The 16074-nt window shown below is 47.2% G+C and overlaps 1 protein-coding gene across 3 annotated transcripts in view; it reads right to left on the bottom strand.

The window, feature by feature from the left end:
• PTDSS1 (phosphatidylserine synthase 1) overlaps positions 1-16074 on the bottom strand; it is a 70490-nt gene that overhangs the window by 16191 nt on the left and 38225 nt on the right. For all 3 annotated transcript variants that reach the window (XM_027973201.3, XM_042254457.2, XM_060393496.1), the window contains 4 exons: positions 12761-12912; positions 10593-10734; positions 7768-7880; positions 4998-5063 (listed from right to left, as the gene is read on the bottom strand). In XM_027973201.3, coding sequence (XP_027829002.1) covers positions 4998-5063; positions 7768-7880; positions 10593-10734; positions 12761-12912 — 473 coding nt within the window. The remainder of the gene's footprint in view (positions 1-4997; positions 5064-7767; positions 7881-10592; positions 10735-12760; positions 12913-16074) is intronic.

Genomic DNA, 16074 nt, shown 5'->3' on the forward strand with positions numbered 1-16074 from the left:
TTTCTTCCAAGGAGCAAATGTCTTTTATTTCATGCAGTCACTATCTGCGGTGATTTTGGAGCCCCCCAAAATAAAGTCTCACACTGTTTCCATTGTTTCCCCATCTATTTGCCACCTCTTCTTAATATTTTCTGCTTCTGTTAGGTCCATACTGTTTCTCTCCTTTATTGTGCCCATCTTTGCATGAAATGTTCCCTTGGTATCTGTAATTTTCTTGAAGAGATCTCTAGTCTTTCCCATTCTTTTGTTTTCCTCTATTTCTCTGCATTGATCACTGAGGAAGGCTTTCTTATCTCTCCTTGCTCTTCTGTGGAACTCTGCATTCAAATGGATATAGCTTTCCTTTTCTCCTTTGCCTTTACCCTCTCTTCTTTTCTCAGCTATTTGTGAGGCCTCCTCAGACAACCATTTTGCCTTTTTGCATTTCTTTTTCTCTGGGATGGTTTTGATCACTGCCTCCTATACAGTATCACAAACCTCCATCCACAGTTCTTCAGGCACTCTGTATATCGTATCTAATCCCTTGAATCCTTTTGTCACTTCCACTGTATAATCATAAGGGATTTGATTTAGGTCATGTCTGAATGGTCTAGTGGTTTTCCCTACTTTCTTCAATTTAAGTCTGAATTTGGCAATAAGGACTTCCTGATCTGAGCCACAATCAGCTCCCAGTCTTGTTTTTGCTGACTGTATAGAGTTTCTCCATCTTTGGCTATAAAGAACATAATCAATCTGATTTCAGTGTTTACCATCTGGTGATGGTCATGTAGTCTTCTCTTGGGTTGTTGGTAGAGAGTGTTTGCTATGACCAGCAGGTTCTCACGGGCAGGAGTCAAATCAACTTTGGGCTGCCTGAGGTGCCTCTGCCTGGTGTGAGGCTGGCCACTCATAAATAAAAATGACCTTAACGCAGAACCCGGCATCAGGAAATCCTCGGTGGATACAACAAGAATGTGTCACGGTCTTATTGAAACTGGGGCACAAAAGCGCTCAGCCTGGTGTGTGTGAGCTGCATAGACAAGTCAACCTCGAGCAGAGACTCTTCTATCTGTAGCACAGGTTGCTCCTGGATTCTCAAGATGCCACAGCCTGTGTGCATCCTACAGATGCAGCCCTGCAGCTGCACAAAACACTTGGCCGCGAGAGCTTGGGGCGCGGATAGGTCACTCTCCAGCGGCCAGGAGCTGACTCTCTACCAGTGGAAACAAGCCATGTATACAAGCTACACAACTATGATACAGTCCCACAGGGAGCCAGGAGCCACTGCAGAACTTCAGGAGGTGGTTCCAGTTCCGGTTCAGATGAGTTCCGGTTCCGGTTTGGGGAGGAAGTGAGCGCTGAGCTGGGCCTTAAGGAGGTAGAGAACTCTTTCAGTTGTGCTCCATGGAACATCTGGACTTCCTAAGAAGCCCCGGGGCAGGATGAAGAGGGGGAGAAGGGGGCGGAGGGTCCTGGGTGACACGCCCAGAACGATCCTGCTCAGTTGTTTTGCTGTATATCAGGGTTTGGAGGAAGATATCATTGGAGAAAAAGGATTCAGTTGCTGAAAAAGATTTGTGACTATTGCAGAAGACTGGGGCTTGTCAGTAGGTGTTTCTGAGCAAGGGAGCAGGGAGCAGCAGGACAAAGGGTGGTCAGTCTGGAGGAGGATGGGATGAAGGAGAAGACACTGGAAACAGGAAATGGGAACCTGGCAAGGATGCTGCCCTTGCAATGTGAGGGCTGAGGGTGGGAAACAGAGATGCATGTGGACCAGAGGGAAGGCAGTATGAGAGGCTGTGAGCAACGGTCGGCAGGAAGATGATGGTGGCCTGGGAGTGCTGGGGAAGGTGGAGGAGGCAGGAAAGGCTTCCTCCAGTTGTCCGTTCCCTCCAAACACTCCCTCCTCCTGTAAGGACACTGAGCTGCATGCTGTGTCTACCCTTAAGAAGAAGCCTGGAAGAACTGAAGCATAATTACAAGAAGTTGTGGAGGGGAGAGGGGTGGCAGGGAAGCCAGCAAAGGAGACTGAGACGCAGCAGCAACGGAGGAAGAAAACCTGCAGGGCAGCTGCTATAGGAGGAAGGAAACAGTCTAGAGATGGCAGACGCCACAGAGAAGACGGGAGAGGCGAGGGTGGAGAAGGACGTGCCGACGTGGAGCTGCCCTTGGACAGCGCGATGTGCAGAGGAGCAGAGGCAGACGCTTACTGTCTCAGGTCACAGCAGGGCTGGGACAACTCGGGAGAGGAAGCTAGTGTGGTGAGAGGCAGTTCGGAAGCAGCCGGGCTCCAGGCCTGGGCCCTGGGGACCAGCAGCTCTGACCCAACCCCTGGAGACCCAACCCAAGGACTTGCCAGAGGAGGAAAGGTGACTGCTCACTCCTGTTACAGCCACAGCTTGGAAGCCTTCCTTCCAGGGCCAAGGGATCCAACCTCTTTTCTTCATCAACCAGCCCAATGCTCTCCTTTGGAGGCACAGAAACTCAATTATAATGGGGAGGGGAGGGGGAGAAAGGTGAAGATGAAGACAGTTTCACGTGCACACCTGGGCCATCTGTCCACCTCGATCTGGCCCTGACACCCACAAAGATGTAGTAACCAGAAGAGGTTCTCCCACGTCGACTTCTCCCCATGGGTTCCCATTCTCCGGATGGATGGAGTCCTGTCTCAGTTGGGCCTAGGATGTTTAGGGACCAAAGGCTGTAAGTTCAGCTCCATGGCACAACTGTGGAGCCCACATTGAAGGTCTGTATTTCATTACATCTAGTGACAATTAATGCCAGCTTTTTGAGGGTGTAACACTTACAAAGGAGAAAAGTGCCCACTACATGGGCTTCACCTCTGTTCCCTTGCATCTCCATACTGTGATAGAGTGAAAGTCATCCCAAAGTTAGTGAAAAGAAAACTATAAAGCATCAACCAGCTGTTAAAGAAGGGGTTTCTCTGGTGGCTCAGTGATAAAGAACCCACCTGCCAGTGCAAGAGACACATGTTCAGTTCCTGGGTCAAGAAGATCCCCTGGAGAAGGACATGGTGACCCATTCCAGTATTCTTTCCTGGAGAATCCCATGGACAGAGGAGCCTGGTGGGCTATACAGTCCATGGGTCACTAAAGAGTTAGACAGGACTTAGTGATGAAAACAAAGTTGTTAAAGGAAGTCAGACATTTCGGTGTTTGCTGTTTTGATAGAAGATGAAAGAAACCAAAAAAACGAAGGTGGCAGGGAAGCCGGAGGAAGGAAAGAAAAAAAGATGGGAGGTGGTGGCCCCCGAGAGGCAAACACCAGAGAAGAGACTTGAGGCCAGGCCTCCTGCTGCACCATCACGGGCCCACCATGCCGACCAGACAGAGGCTGCTCCTGCCCGTTCACACTCCAGGTGGGTCCACCCTGCACGATTTATGAAGAGGGACTTGCTGTTTTTCAGCACAGCCCACTAATCTCAAGGTCCACTGACCTTGACATCACCATTCTGGGAGTCCTTGATTCTCAACAGAGCATCCTAAATCAGCCAAATGACCTCGCATTTATTTCAGATCATTTGCATTTGACCCTCTTTCACCATTTTCCAGTAAGGGGCAGCTTTTCTGCGTTTGCTCCCACTCATTGGCCTAGCTCTTGGCTATTTCTCCCACCACAGGGATTAAACTTTCAAGATACCAGATTAGGGAGAACTGCCTGTCTCTCTGATCCACCATCTCCTTTTTCCTCAACAGGTGACTAGACAGAGTTCTCTAGTCACAGCAGAATAAGACTGTGGCAAGGACTTATAAATGTGAAAAGAAAAATGCACATGGAAAGAAGATGCATGGGACAGAGGAAGAGCTCAAAGGCAGAGAAGATCCCCAGTCCTCAGACAAGACAGTAAGAAGGCAACCTGCCTTCCTGCGACAAAAGTATGTAAGGAGTCTGGTAAATGTAGATTCTCTCTCCCACCAGAGCAGTCAACAATGGAAACTGAATACATCCTATTACCCTTTAAGCTACTTTGGGTAGGAAAATCAGCTTACATCACAGAGTTTGCCAGAAACAGTGACAAAGGCCTTTTGTCTTTTGAAAGAAGGCGGTGGGAAACTTGAGTAACCCTTCCAGAATCTGGGTGAGAGCTGGACACACACACACACACACACACACACACACACACACACGAGAGCTGGACACACACACACACACGTTTGGAAGAAATGACAATGTAACGTAAGCAGCAAGTATCTCTAAAAAGTCGATGTCTTTGGATGATCTTTATTCTTTTCTACATTATCAATATGCATTACATGGAAAAAAAATTCCGTTTAAAAATTTGTTGTGGTTTTCATCAGATTTTCTTTATGCTCAGTTTAAAATCTAGATTAGGTCCTGAATTTAGGCTCCTTGAGTGACTGAACTTCACACACACACGTGCTGGACGTCTCTGGAACTTCTACTGCTAGACAGCATGGTGAGATGTGGATGGTGTTGTACAGAGGAAGCAATTACCTGAGTTACTGAACAGCATTTCACGTTTAATACTGGGGGTGAAACTGGATAATCTATGCTTTCTTTCAAGTCATTTAAGTAATTATAAATTCAGATACAGCATTTGTATCTATAATAAGATGATAAATTGTGACCATGTGGCTACGTGTTAGTTTTCTTTGGGACAATAAAACCAGACCCTTTCTGGTGTGAAAGTAACATGAAGCGTGGTCAAGCCCATCACAAGACGTTGTCCCAAACTTACTATCGATTTCAGAGGGAATTCAAACAATTCATTTCCTTATTTATTTCAGGAAACAAGGCCTCCAATTCTATGTGGAAAATATCTTTTGATTTCCTACTGTCTTTAAAAAAAATAATTTCTACATCCTCTTTCTATAACTTGCCAGTTAACTAGTCTAAATTTAAATCAGAAACAGGAATGTTAAAAGCGAAAGACACACAGAAATAAAACTGCACGGAAAGTCACTTAATGCAGGGTCAAGAAAGAACTCAAGAAATCTACAGACATAAGTGGTTTCAAATGATAACAGATTACTCACCCAAACACCCAGCACTGTGTTCCCACGCGTTTGCACTGCGTGTCGGTGAGGTAAGCGTAGTACTGTCTGAAAGAACAAAGGTAGAATTCACTGACAGCCTCTGGAAGACCAGCAAGCCAATACAGAACTCACTCACTCTGACAGTGTGAATATAAAAATTGTCTGCCTTGTTCCACATACTCGAGCCGCCTGGTCTAGTTCTATCCAAAGGAATAGGAAGCCAGTGCCTGCTGAAACCTTCCTGTAAGAGGCTAAGAATTTGGACTGGGATGGAGGGAGGTGGTTTAAAGAGCCAGATTATTGGCAGAGGCAGTCTTGATTCAGAGGCAGACTCCCACACTCCCGAGCCAAAGTCACCCCAGGTGGGCGCTTCAGCCTCTCTCCATGGAGGCAGTTCCAGAAGCTCAGCTACACTGTCTCCTCTGGCTCTCTCCAGGACAAAGGCTGCTGACTGTAACCAGGCAGGAAAGCTACACATTTTGGCTCTCAGAAATATTTCAAGGTGACTGGCTACACGCCCAGTGCTCAGTAGCCACATGTGGGAGAGGCTGCCTATAGGACAACACAGGCTGGGAGTCTTAGAGCTGCCCCTGAAACTCGACCCATCCCTGGGGAGGTGACATCTGAACCAGCGGGGTAAGGGCTGGGGTTACAGACTCCCCTTTGAGGGTCTGAGGAAAGCTATGATAAAGGCACATAAAATTGAAATAATTTCAATGCTAATCTTTTCACACATGAAACATGCACACAAAATTCTGCATTAAACTTCAGAGGGTTCACGAATGCCCAAAGCTCATTCATGAACTATCGGCTCTGTACCCCAAAGTGAAGAATTCTAGCTGTAAAGAATTCAGGTTTTCCTCTAACTTCACATTTTCATTACCTAACTTGCTTTTACCAGTTCAGCTACTTTACTAACTGCATCCATGCCCTTATACTGCACATTATATTAGACTAAAAGAATATTCACTCAAATATCTTCTCAAAGCAGAGTCATATGAAAGTCTAACCAAAAAAGAGGAAAAGAGAGACCTGGTAAGTATATATGATTGATACTGAAGCCTGAGTTTTCGCTTCTTTCTGGACCTGCCATTGACTCATTGGAACCTAAAATCCATTAGCATTTCCATCTTTCCAAGATGCCTGTCAACCATCTCCTTAGCCTCAAGTGATGTAGGAACAGAGGAAGTGGCTAATTTTTAAACAAAAGAAAGAATTGTTTGAAAACCCGTAGAGTTTGGCAAAAATTTTAAGGAGCTCTCAAAGAGCCCAAACACTGGATTTTTAGTTTCTGCTTGAGTCTCTAGTTTTTGCTGTGAAATATTTAACAATAAGGAAATTTCATGATAAATCACATGTGATTTGCTGTTCTGTTTTCTAAGAGATTTCTTTCCCCACTTATTTGTTGATTGCTCCTAATTTTATGAAGGAACTGCTGCTAATCTTTCCTGAAAATAACAGTAAGCCTCAGATTAAATCAAATTTTAACTATGATAAGGAAGTGCCAACCCACAAAAAGGAAAACTGCATTCATGAGATAACTATTTCAGCAGATCACTAGTCCATAAAGTGCCTAAGGGCTGCGGTGTACCAACTGTTACCTTCCTGTATACATTAATATATATTTGTAATAATGAATAAGGACAATCAGAAGTGCTAGCTGGGGGTGAGGGCTATGTCTGACCAAGGAAAACACCCACTCTCCTTGGCAAACAAGACCCTCTACTTGTGTAGTTCACTCACACATTAAAAATAATTAATTAGATTATCCCACAGTTCCCAAAGAAGTTTACTTTGAATCAGCGGTGCACAGACTTTGGGTGTTTCTACTGAAACAATGTAGAACAATTGTTCTACTGATAATGCGGAGACGCCATACTAGTTATAAAATCCTAATCGCTCTTTGCAAACAGGAACAACAAAACAGATCGAAGTGTTTCACTCTGCAGTTCACTGGGATGGGTCCCTGTGGGGGACTCCAGTCTGTGAACAGCACCTCATCTCTAGGGTCCTTCATGAATCGTGACTCCAGGGCAAGGACAGCTTCCCTGGAGGATGAACACCCAAGCTTGTCCCTGCTATCCTGGAGGACCACAGGAAAGACATTTGAAAAAGGAAATTAACTTAACTGGCTCTAATGGAACTAATAAAGTTTCACTCTAAAAATAACAAAATTTATGACTTCAATCCACCATAAAAATGTTTGCATTTTTTGATAATCTCATGAAAAATACCTCAGTATGTCTCTTCCTCATTTTGTTTTAAATAGGATGCTACAGGGGCAAAAAGGGCTTCCCAGGTGGCTCAGTGGTAAAGAATCTGCCTGCCAATGCAGGAGATACAGGTTGGATCCCTGGGTCAGGAAGATCCCCTGGAGAAGGAAACGGCAACCCACTCCAGTACTCTTGCCTGGAGAAGCCCCACGGACAGAGGAGCCTGGCGGGCGACAGTCTGTGGAGTCATAAAGACACAGCTTGGTGACCAAGCACAGGGGAAAAGAACAGCTGGGAAGATCATAAGGGGTCTGAATGTAATGGGGTGGTGTCAGTCTTCATGTTACTGAGGTTGGAGAAGCAGAATGTTTTCCTCATGTTCTGGATATATAAGTCTTTCTGTTCCCTTGGAAGTACAATTGTCTAGAATGACATTCTCATGGAAAATCTGCTAGTTTATATGACCTCCTTAATGCTACACAGGAGAAATGATGGGCAAAATGACCTGCAAAGCAGGTCAACATGTTCAAATGACTGTCAGGCTAACACAGAATTACCTTACTGTGGGAGCCGTGATGCCACCAATAAAGAGAATTCGACACCAGCTTAATGGATGACTGGCTTGGAACACAAAGATATGTTTCAGGAAGAAGGTATTCAACTCGGTCAGCTGCAAAAGAAGGAGGCGTGAGTCAACCTGGTGCTTCGAGCTAAGTCATGAGCATCTAGTCCTTCAATGGACACTCTATAGCTAAAAATAACTGGAATGTTCAAAGCATCTCCAGAAAATATATCGGGTCTCTTAAGGGTTTGCTATTTAAGCCCAGGTACAGCCAGGACAACATGGGCACCAACCAAGCAGGGGTCCAGGGGAGGTGCTGGGTGCTGAGAGGGGCATCGGCCATTCAGCGTGTTTCCAGGTTCATGTGACTGTGACCTGGCTCACAGGCATGAGCTGCTGGGACAGTTGGGAGGGAGATGCTTCCAGAGCAAAATCAGGAAAACAAATCTGTGCTGAGGAACACCTTCGCAGCTGGACAGAAATCAGGCCAGGTCAAAAAGACATCTGACAGCAGGGAAGCAGGCTCTTTAATAGCCAAAAAAAGCTTGAGATGCTGTGCGTGACTGAGAGATGACTATGGGCTCATTCAGCTTGTGCCGGGAACCAAGCAGATCTTTGACGAAAGGCTGAAAAGCTCTTAAAAGTGGGTGTGGGGGCTGGTCCAGGCTTCACCTGGCAGTGAGACTGCTCCCTTGAGGGCAGCACCCAGTGCCAACACGTGACCCATCCTGGCGGCACAAAACGTGTCTATCAGGAAATCCGTGCTCCATGGCCAGAGGCCCCTCCTGTCCCCTCCAGATGAAGTGAGCAGCAGAGATTAGGAAAGGTCACTACTTTAAGAGCACATGAGTACTTCCCTGGTGATAGTGGAAAAGAATCCGCCTGCCAATGCTGGAGACACGGGTTCAACCCCTAGTCTGGGAAGGTCCGGCATGCCACGGGGCAACTGAGCCTGGGCACCACAACCATTCAGCCCACGTGTTGCAGCTGCTGAAGTCGGTGCACCTAGAGCCTGTTCTCCGCAACTAGAAAAGGCCCCGCAACGAGAAGCCCAAGCACCGCAATGGAGAGCAGACCCCCTCACCGCAACTAGAGCCCGTGCAGCAGCAGAGACCCAGGACGGCCAAGATTAACACAGTTATTAAGAAAAAGAAAAACGTACATCACATGACCAGCAGGTTCACTTCAGTGACCTAAAATGTGCATCTCTCCCCACAGTACTGGGTTTTTTAAAAATTTATTTTTAATTGGAGGATCATAGTGCTGATTTTCAGAGAAGGCAATGGCACCCCACTCCAGTACTCTTGCCTGGAAAATCCCATGGGCGGAGGAGCCTAGTAGGCTGCAGTCCATGGGGTTGCGAAGAGTCAGACATGACTGAGTGACTTCACTTTCACTTTTCATGCACTGGAGAAGGAAACGGCAACCCACTCCAGTGTTCTTGCCTGGAGAATCCCAGGGACGGGGGAGCCTAGTGGGCTTCCGTCTATGGGGCCACACAGAGTCGGACACGACTGAAGTGACTTAGCAGCAGCAGTGCTGATTTTAAGGATATAAAATAAGAACGGTTCACTCATCATCACCACGTATAGGAAACTGACCCCTGCATAGCGCTCACGGTCCAGGGAACAGAGGGCCATGGAATTCTGCCATCCTAGGAAAATCCAAATCCTTCCGAGGTACTCACAATCAAAGGGAACCTCTCCCTGCCCTGGCACTGCCCCAGGAGGGAAAACTTGACCGTCATCCACTTATATAACCCCCCTCCTTTTTAAAAAGTTTTTTTGATGGAAATCATTTTAAAGTCTTTATTAAATTTGTTACAATATTGCTACTGTTTTTCATGTTTTAGTTTTTTGGCCTCGAGGTATAAGGGATCTTCGCTCCCTGGCTGGGGATTGAACCTGCAACCCCTTCCACTGGAAGGTGAAGTCCCGACTAGTGGACTGCCAGGGAAGTCCCTATGCCCATTTTATCCACTGACTTCCCCAAACCATGGTGACTATATACCTACTCATCCACATCCTTCTGTGGACAAAGACTATCTTTCAAGTGACACAAGCCAATTTTCTCCTTGTGTTGGGAATATGTTGTTCATATGTTCAAAATATAATGTCTGAAGATTCTGGAAGACAATTCAGGTGAAAACTAGTTTTCCTTAGCTACTCTCCCAAAGCTGTGGAACAATTAACCTGTGAACAGGAGAGTCAATAAAAAAGGCTGCCTCCAGGAAAGAGTTGTTTGGTAATCTCTTTCCGGGACCCCAGGCTGTCTGCATCATGTCAGTCTGCTTGGAAGGAGGGCCTCTCCCCACTGCTGATACCACGCCAGAGGACCCAGGTCCCCAAGGGGCTCCAGTCCCCTCAGCGAGCTTCTTTATTTAGCGCTTCACCAATTACCTAAAGTGGTAACAGCTGAGGCATCATCTTAGCACTCAAACACTGAGTCTGGACTATTCAAAAAAAAAGCCTTACATTTGTTACTTTGGTCCTGAAAAGACCGTTCTATGGATAGAAAGCAATCCAATGCCTAACTCACTGGGTGATAGATGCTGAGCACAAGGTTTTTACAGGGAATTTTAATCTGTTTCCAATTTGCAATTCAATGATCCGTATTTTAAAACATCTTCACAATGAAACAAGACCTTAAATGTAACAGCATCACTGTTGAATTATTCTGTATGTCAGCTGTAGAACAGTACATCTTTTAACGCATGGAGCTGATAAGCAATGTCAACTAGCATGAACCCTAAATCAATGGATGGTTTTTATTTTGGTTTTGTTTTTTTTCCTACTTCTGAGCATCTGAAAAAAAAATTACCTGCCAGATGATCATGAAAAGGTATATTCCAGCCACTCTCTGAAATGAAGACTTGGGGTCAAACCACCGCACGTAGGTCCAGCTGGCAGGAGTGAACTGTAGCACGGCTCTTTTGATCTTCCCGGTGGTGGTGTGGATGTCCCTGAAAGGAGAGAAACAGTTCTGCTGAAAATTCAAAGAGATAAGAAAGGACAAAAAAGAAAAAAAAACTGCACTGACTATTTTACAACCAGTACCCAGAACAAAAGACCCCTTCCTGTTTGAGCATCTGTCCAACAGCGGCCTCTGTTCACAGGTGAGGCGCCGAGAGCGTCACACCTGGCGGGGAGCCTCGGCAGGGACAGGTACGACGCAAAGGCCAGGCCACTGCAGGGCCATCACAGGCCACAGTCTGTGAGCTGGTGACAAGAGATGCAGAGGGACACTGAAGACAGCAACTTGGAGCCAGGCCAGGAAGGGTGAGGACGGTGCAATGAGGCAACTCCCACCGTGGCTCACCGCCCCCACCCCAGCCTGGGGGCGCAAGGTAAAACACAGAACATGCTCTGTTCAGGAGGTGACCCGTAGCGGCTCCTGGCCCTATAGCTGTGTCGGTTAAGTTTCAGGTGATGAACCATGACTTTTTTAACCTTTCTTGAGTTTCATCCTAGAAATCACTCAATTAAAAATTTTATATTCCAGTGATAGAAACAAGCAGTCCACCAAACGAGACTACTGAGGCTCCAAGACACGGACTGGCTGATGCCGGCGCACCTCCTAAGCCTCAGAGCTGGGGGCAGATTCTGGTCCCCTCGTGGGAGAAACCAGGGGAGCCGAAATCCAAGCATTTAATTAATGGTAAAGAGTTTTTAATTCAACAAGAACATTATGTCGAGGACCTTCAGGTCTTGGACACTGTTTCAGATGCTGAAGGCGCAAGGACAAACAGACCAGGCCTTTCATTCTTGAAGTGGGGAGGGGGATAGAAGGGGTAGTAAGGGAACCCAGGTTTGTTTCTTTACCCACTCACCTGCCCATCAACAAGCCTGCGGTGAGAAAACCTCCTTCAAGAAGGCTTGCAGCACAAGGCCAACAAAGAAATAGAGTCTATTCCCAAAATCAACAAGAATGAGGAAGGGCCTGTACTAGAAAATGGTGAAACTTCACGGAAAGAGGTAGAGAAAGATGGGGATAAAGATACGATGTGATGGAGACCTGGACACTTAACGGGGTGAAGAGGTTAATCCAACCTGATCTGTAGTCCTTCATGTTTAACGTAACTTGAAACCAGGGGGCCTTTTTTGTTCATTTGTTGTGCATATGTCTTGGGAACTTGACAGAATGATTCTCAAGCTGAATTTGAGTATAAATGTACAAAATTAGGGAAGCATAACAGAGTGTTTAAGGAACCAGGCAGCCTGATGCAAATTCAGACTCAGCTTGCTAGGTGAATGTCCTCGGGCAAATTACCAAACTGAAACCACAGTACTGTCATCCCTAAAATGCAAAGAATGGTGGTGTGTCTACCCCTAGGGTTGATGTAAGGCTCAAATGAGATACTGTGTATGAAGGTTGCTGAGAGCAAAATCCAGCACTGCTACAGATTTTGTTACATTATATACTGCTCAAAATATATTAAAAAGTCCTTTCAAGTCAGTGACCAAAGAAAGGACTACTCGCGAAGGGGATGGAGTAAACTGGTTAATCAGATCCAGTACACTGTGAAATCTTCCCCTTATACCATCTGCCCAAATTAATTTGACACGTAATACATAGGTTACTTATAATCACTAAGCCTGTGGACTTTGTCCTCAGGCCCATGAGAGACCATCACAGGGGAATGACGTGATAGCTCTGATGGTCCTGAGACCATCTCTCAGGCAATGGTGGCGGAAGGCTTAGAGGGGTTAACCTGGGGACAGGGCAGTCATCAATCCAGCCGTGGGAGTCGGAATGCAGGCTGGGGAATAAGGATATAAAAAGAGGGGGTGGATTTGAGAAACTCATAAATGATTCAGCGTTTTCCGGATCAGTGCCCGAAACTGGGTTTAGAACCATTTTTGAGCTCCAGTGACCAATGTATAATTTACTCCTCGTCATCAGAGAACGCACTCATGCTGTGGGATACTGAGCAGTTAAGTTCACATCATGAGAAATGGTGACGCAGGGCCCGGAGGAGGACGACTCACTTGAAACTTGCCCAGTGGTAAGTCCGCATCTCTAAAAACCGGCAGACGACCATGCCCAGCCAGATGCCACCCCCGTTGCACAGCAGGATGTCCAGGATGACTTGGTCCCACCAGCACTCGGCAAAATTGGGGAGAAGATGCATGAAGAAAAGCTGGGAAACAAGAGAGATGACGGTTGTGAAAAATAAAACAGACCTGGGGCACCATCCTGAAAGATAACATTCCTTTTAACAGTATGCTCTTTCGTTCAAACTTGACATTTTAGGTTTCACTGAATGTATTAAAAAAAAAAAAACAAATAAAACCAAGTTCTGTAACCAGGCTCTTATTCTTTATTTCATGACAGTTTGCAAATACTGCTAATCCAAACAGCGCCTTTTTAAATTTATTTTTAACAAAGGGTTTTAAAGAAATGATGACCCATCTTGAAAAATACTACCAATAAATCACCTTGGCTCATGACAATGTAACTTGGACCCTGGAGAAGGAAGGGAGCAAAGTTTTCTCAACTGCCTACAGAGCACTGGCAGAATCCTCGAAACTAGCAGCTTGAGAATTTAAGCTGTCTATTTCAGAAACGGTCTACAGATATTTGAATAAAACAGTAAGCTGTAAATTAGCTTAACAGGAAATATCACACTAACCGATTTGCAGTGATGACCTTTCATTAAGTGCCTACAACGTAGCAATATCCCAGGGACAGGGGAGCCTGGTGGGCTGCCATCTATGGGGTTGCACAGAGTCGGACACAACTGAAGCGACTTAGCAGCAGCAGCAGCAGCAGCAGCAGCAGCAGCAGCAGCAGCAGCAGCACAATGTAGCGATACAAGGTGGTGAGACAAAACGGACCAAGGTCCTTGATCTCAAGCCAGTTTTATTCAGAACCAGACACGTATTCGGAACCCCAGAATCACGTAAGCTGTGGCAAGTGTTACAATGGGGACATAAATGGGAACCGCAGAGACACTGAAGAGATGCATTCTGAGAGATGGCAACTGTGGCAGATTTCTGCAAGGGAGACAGGCTGGAGTGGGGTGGTTAAGGACAGTAGTGACTGGTTTCAAGAGATGGACAAGAAAGTGAAGATATTCCAGAAAAGAGGCACAGTGAGATCAAGGGTGGAACGGAAGTCTTTTACAGAAATAGTTCTGTCCAAAACAAAGGACCTGTTTGCTGTGTCCAGAGCAGCGCAATGTACTGTGTGAAGACTCGCTTTTAAGAGGGTCTGAAATTATAAAGATAATGCCTGGAAAGAGGCAACCCCATAACTGTAAACCTCTGAAGTAATAAAATAAATGCTACAAATTAGAACTATTCACGAAAGCATTTCATAAACTGCACCCAGGTGTGCTAAGTCACTTCAGTCTTATCCAACTCTGGGCGACCCTGAGGACTATAGCCCACCAGGCTCTTCTGTCCGTGGGACTCTAGGCAAGAACACTGGAGTGGGTTGTCCTGTTTGCCTCCAGGGGATCTTCCCAACCCAGGGATCGAACCCACATCTCTTACATCTCCTGCATTGGCAGGTGGGATCTTTTCACTAGTGCCATGTAGAAAGCCCTTTCACAGACTGCAAAACCACACAAATACAGGGATTCTGTCTTCCTGATGCGCCTGCTGCTGAGAAGATACAGAACAGCTACTGTGTGTGAGGGTGAGGGGCTGTGGGCTGAGCCCTGGCAGGTGGCGCACCGCCTGGGACTGACTCTGAGGTCCGAGCCATGACATGGAGCATTAACTCACATGAGGCAGAGAGAAACTTCTGCAGAAGCCCATGACACAGACCTGCTGAAACAGAACTCTGCCGGGGAGTGGATGTGGAGCACTGGCATCCACCTGAGGAGCCTTTCCTGGGAGTGCCGGGTTCAGGGGTGAGACGGCCCAGAAAGAGAGGAGTCGGGGGAGCTGGAAAAGAGTCACCTTCACTCACTCACTATGGATCTGGGGGCGTCTGCCCGTGTAAGGCAGAGCCCTGGGGTCTGGGACTGGGCAGACGTGGGCCCTGCCCTCTGGAGGCATGAGGTTTAGCAGAAAAGAGACACCTGTCATGTATCTAACATGGGCCGAGTGTTTCAGAGGAGAAGGGCTGGAGAAGGGCTGTGCTCTACTTGCAGGGGCACCAACGTGAGCCCGGCCAGCGGAGGATGCAGGGCACAGAGGGAAGAACTCAAAGGAGGGCTTCCTGGGAGGTAAGGACACAGCAACTGGGCAGGGCAGGAAGCAGAGGGCAGGTGAGAGGTCTCAGGGAAGCAGGGCCAGCTAACACCCTAACACTGGCCTTCGCAGGCTGTTCAGAGCCCTGGCCCCCCATCCTGATTTTGCTTTAAGAGCAATGGACAAACAGGGAAGAGTTTGTAGGAGAAGCATGTGATGGGGTTGCAGTCTATAAGGATCACTTTGAAATAGACAGTGCTGCAGGAGCAGACAGGAAATTCAGCTAGGAAGAGAGTAGATTAGATACAAGTGGGAGCAGAGGGATGACCTGGAGAGGTGTCTAGAGAAGAGGTGTCAGGACTTGGGGATGACAGGATGCCAGAGAACAAAGGAAGGGAAGGGCAGGAGGCCAAGGAGGTGAGGAAGGCCGAGTGCCTCGCACAGGTCACACGGCGGTGAGGTCCTAAGGACGCCTACAAGTCGGAGAGCGAGTGTGAGGTACAGGGGCAGAGACACGGGCGTGCTCACGGACAAGCAATCCCTGGATCCACTCTCGGCTCGGAGCTCGTTTCCACTGTTACACTGGGGTACACGCCACCCTTCCAGGCCACGGGGAAGATTCTGGATGACATACAAACAGTGGCAGGCACCGTTACGCACTGAATCGTGGCCCCCTTAAGGCCCATACGGTGGAGGTCCTGACCTCCAGGGCCTCATAAAGTGAGCTTATTTGTAAATGCAGTCACTGCAGCTGTAATTAGCAAGCTGGGGTCATCCTGGAGGAGGGCGGGCCCCTAATCCAGTGTGACTAGTGTCACAGAAAGAACGCCGCGTGAAGCCACACGGGGAGAAGGCCACGTGGGCACGAAGGTGGACACTGAGGTGATCTATAAGCCAGGGAACACCAGAGGCAGCCAGCAAACCACCAGCAGCGAGGAGAAGCCCGGGACAGGCTAGGAAGCAGTGAGCCAGGCGGACACCCCGAACTCAGGCTTCCAGCCTCCGGGGCTGCGAAAGGCATGTTAATAGAAGTGACTATCTAACCGGTACCCTCGCTAAGTTACGATCAGGGCAATGACGGGCCTGTGCACAATCACTGATGAATAATCATAATCAAGAAATAACTGTGCACATAGCCAAATTCTGTTCCCTGGGAATGA

The sequence above is a fragment of the Ovis aries genome, chromosome 9, assembly GCF_016772045.2.
Source record: "Ovis aries strain OAR_USU_Benz2616 breed Rambouillet chromosome 9, ARS-UI_Ramb_v3.0, whole genome shotgun sequence".
Taxonomy (NCBI): Eukaryota; Metazoa; Chordata; class Mammalia; order Artiodactyla; family Bovidae; genus Ovis; species Ovis aries.